This window comes from Triticum aestivum, chromosome 3B, assembly GCF_018294505.1.
Source record: "Triticum aestivum cultivar Chinese Spring chromosome 3B, IWGSC CS RefSeq v2.1, whole genome shotgun sequence".
Lineage (NCBI taxonomy): Eukaryota > Viridiplantae > Streptophyta > Magnoliopsida > Poales > Poaceae > Triticum > Triticum aestivum.
Window position 1 is genome coordinate 791,187,555 of NC_057801.1, and position 18,806 is coordinate 791,206,360.

The 18,806-nt window shown below is 43.5% G+C and overlaps 1 protein-coding gene and 1 long non-coding RNA gene across 3 annotated transcripts; both read right to left on the minus strand.

The window, feature by feature from the left end:
* Nucleotides 1–10,937: 10,937 nt before the first annotated feature.
* LOC123072462 (probable glutathione S-transferase) lies at nt 10,938–12,166 on the minus strand. Its single transcript, XM_044496013.1, has 2 exons — nt 11,647–12,166; nt 10,938–11,529 (listed from the first exon to the last, which is right to left on the minus strand). Exons 1-2 carry the CDS (start codon nt 11,962–11,964, stop codon nt 11,158–11,160), a joined length of 690 nt encoding a protein of 229 aa, XP_044351948.1. The 5' UTR covers nt 11,965–12,166; the 3' UTR covers nt 10,938–11,157.
* A 2,234-nt stretch (nt 12,167–14,400) lies between these two features.
* LOC123072463 (uncharacterized) lies at nt 14,401–18,198 on the minus strand. Of its 2 annotated transcripts, XR_006435160.1 has the most exons (3): nt 18,003–18,198; nt 16,230–16,353; nt 14,401–14,665 (listed from the first exon to the last, which is right to left on the minus strand). It is a non-coding gene; the product is annotated as an uncharacterized lncRNA (long non-coding RNA). The 2 variants fall into 2 exon arrangements; XR_006435159.1 differs by lacking the exon at nt 18,003–18,198 and having other exon boundaries at nt 16,230–17,996.
* Between the last annotated feature and the right edge of the window lie 608 nt (nt 18,199–18,806).

Sequence of the window (18,806 nt, forward strand, 5' to 3'; positions counted from 1 at the left end):
AGAAGATTGAATATAACTAATTTTTTTACGAAAATTTTAAGGCACGGTTTGTGAAGTCCAGAAAGGCATCCAAAGGTTGGTTCATAACTACTATGTGAACCTTTTATCAACTCAACCTTGCACATCTGTGGACATTGTCTTAGATGCCATACCTATCAAAGTGAATAGGAAGATGAATGTGATTCTTGGTCGAGAGTACACCATTGAGGATACCAAGTTACCTTTTTTTTCAAATGGGCCCTAACAAGGCTCTGGGAGCGGATGGTTCCGGCCATCTTTTACAAACGACACAAAGATCTGTTAGAGCATGACATATGTTTGGTGATAAGGGTCTTCAACAACTCCATCATTTCTCCAATCATGAAGGTGAAAAATCCTGATTCTTTGTCATTTTTAGACCAATTAGTCTATATTGGAAGGGTTGGGCGCGCTTTGCTGCGCCATTTGTGTTGTTGCGTTCTCATAGATTTTCTACTCCTTTGTTTAAAAGTATAAGGTGTATTTGTTATTTGAAAATTCAAACCTCTTTATGTTTGATCAAGTTTTGTAGAAAAATATATCAACATTCATAATATCAAATCAATATCATTAGATTCATAATTAAATGAATTTCCATGTTTTATTTATTTAATATTGTGGATGCCAATGGTTTTGGTTGTCATTGATTTCAACAATCGTTTACCAATTCAAAATCATGAACCAAATTCAAAATTGATTACCTCAATCGAATGGGGGAGCTCGAAAATTAGGGAGTATAGTGGATTTGAAAAATTGAACGAGAGAGTTGCTTGATAGAAAAATATTGCTGACACGGTCAAAATCAAGTGACCCAATTCCAAATTGGAGACCTCAATGAATGTGAGAACTCCAAAATTAGGGAGCATAGTGTATTTATAGATAACATGACCTACACATTAGTTTCTAAGGTGCTTGCTAATATTCTAAAACTCATCCTGCCAGAAACTGTATCTGAGAAGCAGTACAAGAAAAAGACATATCTATGACATTTTTGGCTCGAAAAAATTCATGTCATGGAAGTGACACTTCCATGATGATAACAGTGACAAAAACACGTATCATCGTGGATGTGATAGACACCCCTCCATCATTCTTCGAGCATGACTAGCAGTATAGCCAACTATTGGTTTTGTCTTATTGCCATGTTATTAGGACTCAAGTAATTAGCCCATCCATATTTGGCTCTATCTTATGGCCATATTATCTAGATTCAACCTAGTAGTTCGAGTTTATTATCTACAGTCGAGCTAGAAAGCATCACCCAATTGGGTTTCATGATCCCATTTGGTATGTGACTGGAATTTTGGAATCATCACGGATTTAGGCCAATCTATCAAGGTTTATGAGAACTTCATAACAAATCCATCATGGATAAAAACGACCTTGTATTGAACATTAATACATAGCGCGACTTGCTCCTCTTATCTTACCAAGCTTGCTGGATCATGTGTTGCATCTGGCTATAGATCTTATACCACTTATCTTCTATCGTCTTTCGTCTCTCACTGAACTCAGCACAAATCTGATGTGGTAATTTCTATAGGCCTCCTAGATCACGTTGTTAGCTGGGAGACAATTCCTCCTACCCATAAGACAAGTGATCGACAACATTGCCACCAATGGATATACATGTTGTGCTACCAAAACTATCATGTTGGGCACGTTTGAGCTACTTAAAATGGAGCTGTCATGCCCATGATTAACATTTCCGCCCTCCAATCCCATGTACACAAACAGTGCTCATGGCAATTAGTGGGCTCAGGGGAGCTTTGCCTCGCACTTAATCGGGAGAGAAGCCAACACTCCATGCTTCGGATACTGGTGAGGCCCATTCAAAAAAAAAAATAATTCTCGAGTATAGAAATGAACCATTTGCAAAAAGAAATTTATACCAAAATTGAGAAATATAATGTATTTTTTTGCAGATATTCTGGTGTGTACAAAAGTGTTCATGCTTGCAAAACTAAATATATATGCATGAAAAATAAAAATGTCAAAACAACTTGTAAAAAATTTGTGTATAGAAAAAAATGATGCACATGTAAAAGGTTTTCTCACATATGTTTCATCGTGTAAGTAAATTGTTCATACACGAAAGTAAATATTCATAGTACATTTCCATTGCCTATTGAGCACTGTTAAAGGCCAATCAATGTTTTATGATGTTTGTCCCGGATGAGGCTCATCACTTCCCCAGTATGCATGGCCTTGCTGTTCTTATCACTAGTAGAAAAAGAGGCTTCCGTCCAGCCCCATTAGTCGCGAAACTGTAGGAACCGCGACTAATGAAGTCTTTAGTCGCGGTTCGGCAGACGAACCGTGACCAAAGGCTTGGGCCAGGGCGCTCGGTGGCCAGCTGGTGCACGTGAGGGGCTTTAGCCGCGGTTGGCCAGGCCAACCGCGACTAAAGGTGCCCACAGGCCTTTAGTCGCGGTTGGCCTGGCCAACCGCGACTAAAGCTCCTCTCCTATATATACCAGTTCAGCGCACTCACTTAGCCATTTGGTGCCACTTCTCTTCACAAGGGGGTGTAGGTTTGCTTTTGGTTCCTCTTATGCACACAAGGTGTTTGATGAAATGCCCAACAGCGTGAAACAAACATGATATGAAGTGTTGGAGCCACACTTGAGGTTCCTCCTCGATCGCGGTTAGCAACTTGAACCTTTCATGCATGTGTGTCATTGATAAAATATGCATGTGTGTTGTTCATTGTTTAATTTCTATTGTTTATAGCTAGTTACTTTAACAAATGCATGATGGTTAATTATATATTTTATATTATAATAATGCAGATGAATCGGCAATGGATGTACGGTAACCGACTCTCCCGCGAGTTCACTACGGGTTTGAAAGATTTCCTCGTAGTGGCTAATGCGAACAATCAGAAGGGTTTTGTTATCTGTCCATGTGTTGACTGTAAGAATCAGAAGGGTTACTCTTCCTCAAGAGAAGTTCACCTGCACCTGCTTCGGCACGGTTTCATGCCAAGCTATAATTGTTGGACCAAGCATGGAGAAAGAGGGGTTATAATGGAAGAAGATGAAGAAGGAGATGATTTCATCGATGAAAGCTATCTTGCTCATTTCGGTGATACTTTCATGGAGGATGCTGAAGGTGAAGGGGAAGGTGAAGGGGCAGGTGAAGGGGAAGGTGAAGGGGAAGGTGAAGGTGAAGGTGAAGAAGAGGCACGTGATGAGACCGTTGATGATCTTGGTCGGACCATTGCTGATGCACGGAGACGCTGCGAAACTGAAAAGGAGAGGGAGAATTTGGATCGCATGTTAGAGGATCACAGAAAGTCGTTGTACCCTGGATGCGATGATGGTCTGAAAAAGCTGGGTTGCACACTGGATTTGCTGAAATGGAAGGCACAGGCAGGTGTAGCTGACTCGGCATTTAAAAACTTGCTGAAAATGTTGAAGAATATGTTTCCAAAGAATAACGAGTTGCCCGCCAGTACGTACGAAGCAAAGAAGGTTGTCTGCCCTCTAGGTTTAGAGGTTCTGAAGATACATGCATGCATCAACGACTGCATCCTCTACCGCGGTGAATACGAGAATTTGAATGAATGCCCTGTATGCACTGCATTGCGTTATAAGATCAGAGGCGATGACCCTGGTGACGATGTTGAGGGCGGGAAACCCAGGAAGAGGGTTCCCGCCAAGGTGATGTGGTATGCTCCTATAATACCACGGTTGAAACGTCTGTTCAGGAACAAAGAGCATGCCAAGTTGTTGCGATGGCACAAAGAGGACCGTAAGTCGGACGGGGAGTTGAGACACACCGCAGATGGAACGCAATGGAGAAAGATCGACAGAGAGTTCAAAGATTTTGCAGCTGACGCAAGGAACATAAGATTTGGTCTAAGTACAGATGGCATGAATCCTTTTGGCGAGCAGAGCTCCAGCCATAGCACCTGGCCCGTGACTCTATGCATCTACAACCTTCCTCCTTGGTTGTGCATGAAGCGGAAGTTCATTATGATGCCAGTGCTCATCCAAGGTCCGAAGCAACCCGGCAACGACATCGATGTGTACCTAAGGCCATTAGTTGATGAACTTTTACAGCTGTGGGGCAGACCTGGTGTCCGTGTGTGGGATGAGCACAAAAAAGAGGAATTTAACCTACGAGCGTTGCTTTTCATAACCATCAACGATTGGCCTGCTCTTAGTAACCTTTCGGGACTGTCAAATAAGGGATACAATGCATGCACGCACTGCTTACATGAGACTGAAAGTGTACATTTGCCAAATTGTAAGAAGAACGTGTACCTTGGGCATCGTCGATTTCTTCCGAAAATTCATCCAGTAAGAAAGAAAGGCAAGCATTACAACGGCAAGGCAGATCACCGGCCGAAGCCTGCGGAACGCACTGGTGCTGAGGTATTTGATATGGTCAAGGATTTGAAAGTCATCTTTGGAAAGGGTCCTGGCGGACAATCAGTTCCGAAGGGAGCTGACGGGCACGCAGCCATGTGGAAGAAGAAATCTATATTCTGGGAGCTAGAATATTGGAAAGTCCTAGAAGTCCGCTCTGCAATCGACGTGATGCACGTTACGAAGAATATTTGCATGAACCTCCTAAGCTTCTTGGGCGTGTATGGGAAGACAAATGATACAAAGGAAGCACGGCAGGACCAGCAACGTTTGAAAGACCCTGATGACCGGCATCCGGAATGGTTTCAAGGTCGTGCCAGCTACGCTCTGACCAAAGAAGAGAAGGTCATCTTTTTAGAATTTTGAATTGAATTAGTTTTATTTTTCTGAATTTTTTGATATATTATTTGTATTTTTAACATTTTGAATTGAATTAGTTTTATTTTTCTTAATTTTTTGATATATTATTTGTATTTTTAACATATTGAATTGAATTAGTTCTATTTTTCTGAATTTTTTGATATATTATTTATATTTTTAACATATTGAATTGAATTAGTTTTATTTTTCTTAATTTTTTGATATATTATTTGTATTTTTAGAATTTTGAATTGAATTAGTTTTTTTTTCTGAATTTTTTGATATAATATTTGTGTTTTTAACATATTGAATTGAATTAGTTATTTTTTTCTGAATTTTTTGATATATTATTTGTATTTTTAAGATTTTGAAAAAGAAAAAGTATTTGGAAAATACCTTTAGTCGCGGTTGGCCTGCCCAACCGCGACTAAAGGTCGTTGCGCGCGGGAACGAAAAACCCGCCAAAAAGCCCTGTAGTCGCGGGTCGCCTCCCCAACCGCGACTAAAGGGGGGGGCTATAAATACAACGGCCCGCCCCGTCGCCTCCATTTCTGCTCGTCTTCTCTGCCGCGCCGAAGGCCTGCCGCCCTCGCCCTCGACGCCGCCCGCCCTCGCCCTCGCCCTCGACGCCGCCCGCCGTCGCCCGCGCCCTCGACGCCGCCCGCCGTCGCCCGCGCCCTCGACGCCGCCCGCCGTCGCCCACCGCCCCCTCTCGCCCACGTACGGCGCCCGCCGCCCCCTCTCGCCCTCGTACGCCGCCCGCCGGCCTCCCTCGCCCTCGTACGCCGCCCGCCGGCCTCCCTCGCCCACCGCGCCGCCTCTCGCCCGCCCTCAACGCCGCCGGCCGGCCTCGCTGCCCTCAACGCCGCCGGCCGGCCTCGCCGCCCTCAACGCCGCCCCCCAATCCATCCTCGGGCCGCCGGCCTCGCCGCCCTCAACTGCTCTACAGAGAGCGATGATCGAGAGAGAGAGAGAGAGAGAGAGAGAGCAGAGAGAGAGAGAGAGAGAGAGAGAGAGAGAATTTTTTTTTGTTCTTTTTAATTTTAACTAGTTAATTAGTTTAACAAAAACGGTAAATAACTTAAAACTTGATAATTAACAAAAAAACCCGTAAAATTTGATAATTAACAAAAAAACGTATATACAGAGAGGGGGCGGCGAGGGGGGCGGCGATGCGCGCGGTGTTTTTTTAGGGATCGAGAGGGGACGGCGAGGGTTATAAATGTGTGTTGTCCTCGCCTCCCTCTCCGTGACGCCGTCGTCTGCCGCCCCGTCTCGCGCTCTACCGCGACACCCTCTCCCACCCCTTCCTCGCCCCCTCCTTTTGCCACCGCCCTTTCGCCACCGCCACCGCCACCGCCCCCCTTCTTCACTTAATTAATTTGTTTTTACTACATGTTTTCAGGACTGACATAATGGCGGACGATAGAGCTGACCCGATTATGGACAACTATGATCCGGACAGTGAAGCACATATGTTCGGCATCATAAACGGCGATATTCTATATGTGCCGACCGGACAAGAAGAAGATGATATCTCTTCTTATCTGAACCTTGACGGTGAAGATGAAGGGCGCCGTCAGCAAGATGATGCCGAACAAACGTCGATAAACGACGATCTTCAAATGGAAGTAGCAACCACCTCCGGCGCCGAGGTATATATATATACATTGAGCCTCTGGTGATACAAACTAACTGATTTGAATAAATATGTGTGGACTAACGCGCGCGACTCTCTTTCTTATTTTAGCCCTCGGCCGGATCGTCAAAACAATCGAGTACGTCGTCAAAGCGTGGCGCAACCAAGACGATGAAACAAGGAGAAACATGCACCATCGAGGTTGTCGACAGTGCAACCGGCAGGCCGCTGGAGCCCCGCAAGAACGCCACCAAGTTTGTCAACCAATGCGGAGCCATTGTTAGAGACAACGTCTCGATCACCGTCCAGGAGTGGAATAAGCCAAAGAAGGCACGAATTGCTGGTTTCACTTTCGTCGATAAGAGAACAAAAAAAGATTGCTTCAAAAAGCTTATGGAACATTTCGTTCTACCTCCGGAATACAACAAATTCGATGAGGAGGGTAACAAGATTGAGGAAAACAAGGAGAGGAGGAGGCTAGTCAAACAGTTCGCTCTTCATAAGATGGCCGACGCATTCCGGAAATTCAAGCAAAATCTAGCCCATGACTTTGTCAAGCAGAACAAGACTCCGGATTTCAAAGGACAATATGAGAAACTGAAACATGATTGGCCAGAATTTTTGAAGCAAAAGAAATCGGAGCAGTTCATTCAAATATCGAAAAAAATAAGGAAAATGCGGCTAAGAAGGAGTACAATCATATTATGGGGCCAGGAGGGTATCGCCTTTGGGAGCCTAGGTGGGAGAAGATGGAGAACGAGCTGAGGGCGCGAGGAATCCGTCCAGGTACGGAGGGATGGGACCCAAGGGCCAAAAGCTGGTGGTACGGACATGGGGGAACGCTGAACCCGGAGACAGGGGACTGTGTTTACCGGGGCAAAATAATTAAACCCACCCAAGCCCTTATTGACGCAATGAGGGATGCTCAAGAGGGGAAGATCAAGTTCAACAGAGAGAACGACGCGCTGACAAAAGCCCTCGGGAATCCTGAACACGGAGGACGTGTACGAGGCATGGGGCACATTCCGTGGAAAATAGGGTTCCCCCAGAACGATGACCCGTACGGTTACAGAAGCCGGAAGAGAAAGATGGATCGGGAAGCAGATGTTGTGGCGCGGTTGGCATCGGAAATGGATGTGATGAAGAAAACCATGAGTGTACTAGTAGCCGAACGAGATGCAGCTCGGGCGCAGCATGAAGATCATCCAGCGGATCTCAGAAGCCAGCAGCGGAGAAGCAGTGTGGCTTCCACGGAGGCCCCACCGGCTGGTGCAGATGCACCGACGATCGAAATTACTGCACCGGAGCCTCTGGTGGTCGAAATTACTGCACCGGAGCCTCTGGTGGTCGAAATTACTGCACCGGAGCCTCCTCGCTACCCCGTGGACGATATAAAGGAGATGAAAGAATGTCATCTGTATTATCCTATCGGGAACATGTCCGTGAAGGTAGCCATCGGCAGTGCTTTACCATGTTTACCTGGAGCACTCCACCACAACACCCCCATTCAAGATGGCTATGCTCGTGTCACGGTGGAGGACATAGTCCAAGGGTTTGAGGACCTGGAGATTGACATTGCTACACCTGAAGGGGAGAAAAGACTTGGAGATGTCAAGCGCCATTTCATTCTATGGCAAAAGAAGTTTATCAAGTTTCCAGGCGAGGCGCCAAGGACAACAAGTCCACCCCCCTACGGTGGTGGCGGTTCACCTACACCTCCGTCACGTCAGCCGACGCCCCCCAGTCCACAACGTCCGGCGGGTGATCAGACGCCGCCCCCCAGTCCTCGTCCAGCGGGTGATCAGACGCCGCCCCCCAACCCACCTCCGGCAAAGAAGCAGAAGCAGTCCTGGATTATTGACCCGGACCCTTATGTACCTAAGACCACAAAGGTACCAGAGCCATCATTGAAGCCTCTCCCCACAAGGCCTTGGGAACGTAGTGCCGAGGAAACTGCCGCGGCCGCGGCTGCTGATCATGAGAAATGGAAGGCGGACCGCAAGAAGAAAAGAGAGCCTGAGCCCAAGCCAGTATTTTCTGATGAGCAAAAGAAGTGGGCTAAGTCATTTTTTAGCACACCGTCCCAAGCCGCGAAGAATCTGCCTGACGACTATGCACGTGAACTTCGTAGGCAGGCACTCATGTTGAAGGAGAAGAAAGAGCGGGCGGAGAACCAGGAGAACAAAGCCTTGGAGGAGGCCGAGAAAACGGAATTAGAAAGTAAAAAAAGCGGGAAACGAGTTGCCCAGCTCGGGGAACAAAGTAAACAATCGATTGCCCCGCTTATAGTGAAAGCCGCCGGTCCGGATGACCCCGATATCATAGCAGCTGCGGCAGCACATGGATTGACTATAACGAGTGCCAGAGAACAAGCGGCCAACTTAGGTATTACTCTTCGTGAACTGTTAGGCCTTGATGAGGCGCCAGTGAAGGAGGTAGTAATTACATATGTGAAGAATGGGCCTCTCGTCGAGCCTGCGCAGGAACAGGATCTACCTCCACAAATGAAAGGTCTGCTGAAATGGTACAAGGGTTACATAAAAAATAAAAACGCCAAAGAATATATTTATGCGGAAGTTAGATATGAGCATCACTTCAAACATTACTATGTACAAATTCATCCGAGTGAATTGTTCCAGCTTTTCAATTTGCGCGAGCTCGACAAATCTATCATCAGTTGCTACGTTCTGTAAGTGATTTATTTCTACCCCATCTCGTTCATATTGCCTGCACTATATATATGTCCTAACTATATTGTTGTGTCCGCTATTATACATGCAGAATAAAGATTAAGGAATGCAGAGTAAGGAACATCCATAATGTTGGGTTCATTGACCCACACATCGTTAATGGATATGTGTTGGAGCATCACCCCGCCGACATGGAGGCAGACCTGTGGCAGTTTCTTACAAAGCAGGAACTCAAAAGTGATATTCTATTTCCTTACCATTTTGGGTGAGTGTTTCTGTCTTGAGCACATTCTCTTTTGTTTACTCCATGCATGGTATGTGGCCGGCTAATCGATGAGTTATGCATGACGTACTGTGCATGTATCGTGTCCGCAGGTTCCACTGGATTCTGCTAGTAATTAAAGTTGACACCTCAGAATGTCTCGTCCACGACTCTCTGAATAAGGATCCAAAGCTTTGGGTCGACATGAGAAGAATGCTGCAGAAGTAATTATTTCCATTCATTTGCGCTCTATATCGATCGGCCTATTTCGTTCATTTCCTAATATCAAGTAACTAATAACTCTCTTGTTCATTTAATTTTCTTTGCCTCGTAGGGTTTGGAGACGGTTCGTAGATACAAAGGTCGGTGAATTCAAAAAAGAGCTAGAATTCAAAAGGGCAAAGGCTAAGAATGGTGAGGATATTCAGCCAGCGGGGACCAATCTATGTGCATACTATGTCTGTGAGATGATCCGGAGATACACCTCTGAGCGGGTTCCGAGTGATACCAATGCTCATAGGAATAACCTCCGGATGATGCTTAGTCCAGAAGCTCGCTTCCGACCACTTCAAGAGGAACTAGCTGGATGGTTCAGGAGGGAAGTCCTCCATCCTAAAGGAGAACACCATTACGAGGACGTAGAACTTTATATGCATTAAATTATGTATGGAAACTTGTTCAAAATTGTATATGGTCATCCGATGATATTGAATATATATTGTATATTCCTCTTGAATTCTTTTTGGTTCTAATTTCAAATTTGTTTGAAATTGTACATTCATATGCATGTTTGTAGTACCGTAGAATATGTGAAACTTCTTCAAAATTAAAATAAAGCACAAAAGAAATAAAACAATACATATTAAACAGAAAACAGGTTTAAGGGGGGGGGGGCTAAAACCCTAAACCTGCGGCGGCCTTTAGTCGCGGTTGGCCAGAAGAACCGCGACTAAAGGTCCTCCGCCCCGACGGCCACCTGGCGCCCACGTGGACGGGCCTTTAGTCGCGGTTCTTAAGCAACCGCGACTAAAGGGTGGGGCCTTTAGTCGCGCCCGTTCGGTCGCGGTTGCGCAACCGCGACTAATGGCAGTTGCGAACCGCGACCAAAGGCCCTTTTTCCACCAGTGTATGAAAAAAATAGTCTGCATGGCAACTACGGCGACCCTCGGCCTCGGCCATTCTCTTATTAGGCCTTGTAAGATAAGTTTATGCGTGAGGTGCGCTTCAAATTTCAACTTATTTGAACATCTGAGCAGCTCTCAGCAATAAAGACAAATTCAGGGTCTATAAAAAAGTTTACTGTTCACACACTGTTCTGACCGATTTGTTGTTTTTGCTGAGAGCTTCTGAGATGTCCAAATAAGTTGAAATTTGGAGCGAACCTCACGCATACAATTTGCTATCACACAATTTTTTTTTGGATTTTTTTGAATTTTTTAGTATTTTTTTTGCTTTTTTTTTTCCTGATCAGGTGCAGATAAGCCTGGGCACAAAATTGGATTTTCGACCTGTATGCTCCTAAAAAAAACGTAGGAGTGCTACAACTAAGCTCTAGCGGTGACAAGTGTTGCGATAGATGAACAATGAGGCGGTGGCTCAAACGGTAATTTGCTATTGCAAAGTTGATAAATTCATATGATTGATTTGCATCAAAATAGATGAATCAGATATTTTTTGAGAAATAATAAATAAATCAGATGACTGATTAATACTAGTAAATGATTTTTCTTTATTCCATCACATGACGACCATGCGCTCTGGGCTACGATATCTTTCATGCACGCATCCACTTCCACATCAACATACATCACATTATTTTGGCAGCATTGACTTTGCCATGGCCATGAACATCTCCTTGTTGGCCGTGAAATGGGCGAGCATCTGCGCCCTGTCCGGCAGGCACGCTCTGACCTTCTCGTCGGAGGCATACTCTTTGGCCCAGCGGCACAGGCGAGGGAACTCCTCGGCCGTGACCAGTGTCACGCCAGAAACCTCCTCGCAGACGGTGAGCCAGTGCGCGAACCCGCAGGCGGCTATGTCGACGAGGCCAATGGTGCCGCCGCCGAAGAACCTCTTACCCTCGAGCTGCGCCTCCAGGAGCGCGAAGTTCTCCTTGATCTCCTTCGTGAACCCCTTCTGCGCTTCCCCATCAGTCCACATCGCCAGCCAGAACGGCTTCGAGCACTGCGCACTCTCAGCCAAAATCATTACTGGTACGTAGCCAGGAGTTTACACGGAAACAAGATCGCTAACTACTAGAGAAAGTTTGAGCAGAGTGAGACGAGAGATCAGGTCATGTACCTTGTCATCGATGAAGCGGGACCACAAGCGGGCAGTGGCACGGTCGTAGGGGTCCGTTGGGAGAAGCGCCGGCCCGTCGAAGGTCTCGTCAACGTACTCGACGATGATGAGCGACTCGCAGATGGTGCGGTCGCCGTGGAGGAGCACGGGCACCTTCTTGTGGACGGGGTTGCTCGTAAGCAGCAGCTCGCTCTTGTTGTGGAGCTCCTCCAGGATGAGCTCGTAGGGAACGCCCTTGAGGCGCAGGGCGACCTCGGCGCGGTGGCTAAACGGGCTGTCGAAGGCGCCGATCACCCTGACGGCCGCCGGTGTGCTCATCTTGGCTCGCTTCCTCTGCTGGAAGTCAAATGTAGATTGTTGTGAGGTCTCTGCGTAATGGCCGGTGACTTTGTGGTATTTTACAGCGCTTGGATATTGGACTGGCTTAATGTCGAGGCTATTTTAATCGATTTGGTACTGAAACTTCTTCGGGAAGAACAGATTGTTTTTGTTTCCGGAGCACAAGTCAAATGATGCTGTCTTTGCGAGAAGCTTCCATGTTGCTTCGCTCCGGACAGAGTGGTCGATAAAATAATGTTCTGGGCCAGGCCTATTTGTTTCCATCCCAAATCGTAGGAAGGTAAGTACTCCCTCCGATCCCAAAATTCTTGTCTTAGATTTGTCTAAATACGGATGTATCTAGTTACGTTTTAGTGTTAGATACATTCGTATTTAGACAAATCTAAGACAAGAATTTTAAGACGGAGGGAGTACTTCTTTTGTTTCTTTCTAGGGCCTCTTTGATTCCTAGGATTTTGAAACACGGGAATAGCAAACGTATAGGATTGAATGTCATGCCCATTTGAATCCTATAGGACTAGCAAGGAGTGTTTAATTTCATGAAAAAAGCAGAGGAATTTGTAAAAAGAGGTTGGAGTGGATGTTAGATTTCCTATATAAAATGTAGTACAAAAAATTCCATTGAAAAAATTCCTGTGGGATTTAATCTTATGAATCAAAGGACAAACGTAGAAAATTTTCAAAGGATTTCAATCCTCCAAAAATCCTATAGAATTCCTTTGAATCAAACGAGACCTGAGTCTGCATATAAGATTTGGTCAAAGTCAAACTATGTAAAGTTTGACCAATGTCATAGGAAAAAAATCAACATCAACAATACCGAAGCTAAATGGTATGAAAACTAATGTCATGATGCATCTAACAATATTGATTTTATATTGTGAATCTTGATATTTTTATCTATAAACTTAATGAAAGTAAACAAAGTTTGAGTTTGACCAAATCTTATATGCAAAAAAAAAAAGAAATGGAGAGAGTAACAGCAAGCCAAAATGAATGGGGGTCTGATAAAAAAACTTCCGCTTACAAAAAAGCTCTATAATGTGGCATTTTTCAAAAACAAATAATTTCCTTGATTTTATTTACTTTGCTTAGTTTCTGACTAAAATGAAAAGTTTACTGAAAAAATATACTCCCTCTGTTCCTATTTGTAGTGCGCCTTGTGGAGTGGCTCTTATACAAGACATGTGCTGGCGTTTTTTTTTTGGACGAGAATTGCCCCTATACCTACTAGGTTTGTCAAGCACATGGGTGCCTGCTGCTGCACTCCCGTGACTAGCCAAGGGATACTTTCGTCCAAAACAGTCTATACGCACTACAATTCGGAATCTAAGGCAAAAACCTATACGCACTATAAATAGGAATGGAGGGAGTAATTAAGTTGTCTGCTAATGTTACCATCTACAGCGTCCTTTTTCCTGAATAGTCAGTTTCTTAGTGCCAATTCTTTTGGGGCTTATGGCTAACTATGGCGATAAGTTGCCCCTCCCCAACCTATTCTAGAAGCCCGATCTATAACTTTATTGTAGAAACCTACTAATTAAGGGTTAACTAGTATGCTACAAAAATAACATTTTAGGTTGCCCTTCTAGAATAAGCTTGGTGGGGGTGTGGGTGTTTCCTTAGCCAGCATTTTTAGAGGCTTTAAAAGAATTGGCCCTTACTACCGCATCTCTAGTTGCCGTGGCATCCTAAAACTCCTCCTCAGACTTTAATAAGGGACTGTCTATTTTACATCCGGATGAAAACCAATTCACTTTCAGCCATATTTTTCCACCAGTTACAAGACGACAAGTGTCCCCCTGTCATGTGTCCCCTGTTTGTTCTTATTTGTCCCGCTTTTACACAGTCCAGCAACATGTTCTTAACGGGTCCACACCCCAGCATTTTCAGCCCCAACATAAAGCAGGAAAAAAGGAGAAAAACACCCAACTTTGAAGCCAAGCTTTCCTATGTCCACTAAGCTAAAGCTAACAAAGGGAGGAAAGGACCAAAATGAAATGACAAAATACACACTGGAAAAGAACTAATATTACACTAATAATTCCAATAAAGAGTTTCAGTTTAATATCCACTGAAAAATGCACTGTAAAATCTTTATGTCCACTAAGAATTACAGTGTAAAATCCACTAAAATTACACTGTAAAATCCACTAAAATTACACTAAGATTTACATTGTAAATACCGCTAAAAATATACTAACAATCCAAATAATTTGTACTAAATTACACTAAGCATCTCAGTGAAAATCCACTAAGAAAAACACTGTAAATCCAGTAGGAACTGCAGTGTAAATCTACTTAGAATTACAATGGAAATCCACTAAGAAAAACACTGTAAATCTAGTAGGAACTGCAGTGTAAATCCACCTAGAATTACACTGTAAATCTACTTAGAATTACAGCGGAAATCACTAAGAAAAACACTTTAAATATAGTAGGAATTACAGTGTAAATTCACTTAGAATTACACTGTAAATCCACTTAGAATTACACTCGAAATCCAGTAGGAATTACACTATAAATCCACTAAGAAAATGCAATGTAAACACACCAGCAGAGAGGGTAATTCCTCCATGATCTGGGACACAAATCTGGATGGAGATGCAGAAAAAACACAGGTAAACACCGAACTCTTATGCATTCACTCCTCCAAGATCTCTCTCCTACCTCATGACATCTGAAAGAAAAACAAGCTCCCTGTGAGGATCATTCACATATGTTGAAGATCACAACTTAACAGAACAAAGATTAGAACACAGGCAGAAAAGATAGCATGAAGCAGGAGAAACCCTAGGAACAACTAGACTATGAACACACAAACTACTAGTCTATGGTCACAGGAATAACACTTTGGAACACTACATTCTGAAAACTAGTTGCAAAATTAGTGCTCTGAAATTCGCAGCTATAGCCACAACACGGGGCAAAATAAAAGTTTGGGGATGAGAGGGGGCATGTTCAGGAAGCTATGAATTCCATTTAGGAAAAACTTGTTCAAACAAAAAGAGTGGTACTGCTGTAACTTCAGAAACTTTGGTGCTGAGAAACTGTACATTGTTCAGATACTTTTGATCATGTTTAGACACTTATATCTGTGAATCTATGACTGTATTTTAGACATGGCAGATTAGATTTCAGTATAAAGATGTGAATACATGACTATATTTTAGAAACTATGGTACTGTACAAAGTTATAGTTCAAATTACTATGATCTGATACTAGTTCACAATGACTAATCAGCCATGAAAATTAACAGTGAAAGTAAAATGATCACAAAAAGGACCGAGGACAATCAGGTTAAGTACTGACACTAGTTGACACTAACAAAAGAAACTATATACTGAAATCAAATTATTGTGACTTGTTTGATCAATTTACTCTGACCTTCTCTATGTAATTACTCTGCATCCTACCTTGTAAATTACAAGCTCTGATTTACACATAAATAGAAGAAATCAAAAACTTGTGTATGAAGAGACTACTGGAATTGACACAAATAACTCTGGTTTCAAAGACAAAATGTACAAAAAATCCTTGCCAATGACTTGCAACATGCTTTACTGCATTTCTGATATACTTGTTGCACCCGACATATGCATAAACATGCATACATGCAAAAAGGGACACATGGGGACAGCAGAAATGCTCTTGTTTATTCTACAACACTTCATTACATATACTTTCTGGAAACATTGAGTGCAGGTGCCTGCAATCGAATTAGATGCAATGGAATATAGCATCAAAGGGCAGTCACTGTACCTCGAAGAGAGTATGACAAATGCACTATTCAAAAGGGGGAGTGGGGGCTAAATTCAGTGCAACAAGCTTCCTAAGAGAGTATGACAAGCTAATAGAAGTCATTCATGAGAGGGAGCAAGAATGTGATCACTTGTCTAGAAACAAAAAGGATGCCCACAAGAAGTTCTGGTCCAAATACAGTTTAGAAAGACAAGTGCACGAGCTCTACAACATTCGTATCTTCAGGAAGTTCCAAAAGAAAATGGAAGATACAACGAGGTTGCATGTGTTTGAGCTTGAAAAAGAGAAAAACCCTACATGGTTTATCAAGCTGAGACCTATCATTCGAGAGAACTAAGAAGAAGAAAGTTCCTAGTACAGATAGATTTGATGCAAGAGAAGTACTCATGCATGATGCATCTGCTGCGCATTTCACGAGGATGGAATCCTATCCTAACACATACTCAGAGTGAGATGATCTAATTGAACATAGAGAGGATACCTGACAAGTATATCATAGACAGATGGAGTCGATGATCATGATACACAAGCCTCCTCCCATTTTTGATGAAAACTCAACACTGATATACAATGTGCTGCAAAGGAAACTCGTCTATGTGGCTTCTCTGAACAATTTACACTGCCATTAGGATAAATAACAAGGGGTCCCTGCCCACAGGCCTTATATGACATAAATGTGATAAAAAAATTACAGTAGAATTACACTGCAATTTATCTTGGAAAAATACAGTACATAGACAGTAAGAACAAAAATTCAGGTTAATTACACTTAACACACAGGTTAAACACTGAGTGTAATTACATTGCAAATTACACTAAATTTACAGTGTAATTACACTGCAATTTAGACTGCAAAATTTTAGTACATAGACTGTAACTAAAAAATAGGTTAATTACACTGAATACATTGCAAATTAGACTGGAAAATTTCAGTGCATAGACTGTAAGTACAAAAATTCAGGTTGGTTACACATAATAAACAAATTAATTACACTGAAAGTCCAGTGTAATTACACTGCATGTTAGACCGGAAAATTCCAGTACATAGACTGTAAGTACAAAAATTACAGGTTAGCTACACTAATTTATAGTGTAAATTAATGGTGGGGTTAAGCCCTTGTTCAGTTTAACACAGATTGGAAGTTACAAGAAACAAAATTACAGTGAGAGAAAAGTCTATATACCTGAACCAACAGTAAAAAATATCACTGTAAATTTGAACTGAAAACAACATTTGTGCTAATACATTACACTAGACTAAAAAATGAAACTATAATGAAAATCCACTCGAAATTACACTAGAAATTACAGTCCGAAACACTGAAACTAAAACAGAATTTTTTTCAGACCAACACGTACACATCAGGAGACTCAACCGACTAGGAGATTCAACATTTGCATGCCTACATCTATCATCATTAAATTATTTTCTCTATGTACTGGAAAATTCAGTTAATGTACCACCATGTAAACAAAAGTATAAAACAATGAAAGCACACAATTCAGTTAAATGTACCACCATCTACACTGAAAGTTACACAGAGATATCAGTGAAATTTAAATAGAGATATAACTATAGTACAGACCAAACAACTGTTGCTTAATTGAAGAAATTCAGTCCAGAATAAACCTAAATAATACATTTACACTTGCCAATTACAGTGAAAAACAAGTGTAAGATAGACTACTATAGACTAAAACTACAGTAGAGATATCACTGTAAAATTAAACCGAACATTACATTTACAATGGCCATTCACTATTGCAGTCTATTGTAGCCAAACAGCTGTTACTTAATTACAGTGAAATCCACTCAAAATTACACTGCAGTAGTACAGACCAAATACCTATTACTTAACTGAAGAAATTCAGTTCAGAATCAAACAACAGGTGAAAAGCGAAGCAACCATACATCCACATCAGAAATTACACTAGATAACCACACATCTACATCAAAAACAGGCTAGACCAGACAAACATCAAGCTACCACACTAGCAGCCGCCAATGGATCAACACCGCTAATTGAAAGGCCTCAACAGGAAAACTACATCTACATTCGGAAGAAGAAATCAAAATAGACAAGAGGGATCCACCGCTAAATTTACATGTGCAACAAAAAGTACCACACACGACAAATGCAAGTAGACGAATACAACGAGACAATCAACCAGATCTACCAAATCACACAGAAAAATGAAGGGAAAATGAAAGGGGGGGGGGGGGGGGGGGGGGGTGTGCTTGCAAACCAACAACCTCAGGTAGGGGACGGGGGGAGAGACGCAGGGCTTGTCGACCACCACGAAAGAAGGAGCGTCACGAATCAAACGACCCGAGAAGAAACCGCAGCCAAATCGCCATGGCGTCGACTTCGCCTCTCCCTCTCTCCCTGACAAGAACAGAGGTGAATCAAATCAGAGCACGAGCTTGGAGATAAGCAGCCAGGAGAGGATGCTGAAATCTGAGATGGGCTCTAGGCCCATATTGCAATTTCTGAAAAATCTCTAAGGGCCCATGTGGGTTATATGGCACTAGGTGTGTGGGAAGTTTAGTCCCACCTTGGAAGTGGAAGGAGAGTTGGAGTGGTTTATAAGGGACTCTCTCCCTCATGCTATTGGAGCTTGAGAAGAGATGAGGCCCTCGCGCACTCCTCCTCCTCCGCTCGCCTCGCCGCGGGTTGCGGGATTGAGCCGAGCCGAGCTCACTCCTATGCGATTCTTTTTGCCGGTCAGGAACGGAGAGTCTTTGACAGGTGGGGCCACGATCTGAGACGTCGGATCGTGGGCTACCGACTTGGACGTGGGTTCAGCCCACGTCTCTCCACGCGCGGCCGCACATATATATGTGGGGCGCTGCCAACCCTAGCCGTCACGAAACAGAACGCATCTCCGCCTCCACGCCCACGTCGTTCCTCTGCTGCTGCTGCCGCCGGCGACTCCGTCCCGTTCACCGCGTACACGGTTGACGGGAGAGCAGGCCTCCGAAACCACGCCTCTCCGGATCCTGTACGGGGAGAGGGGCGATTAGGTTTTTGGGTAGCGACTACGCGACTGCTCGCTT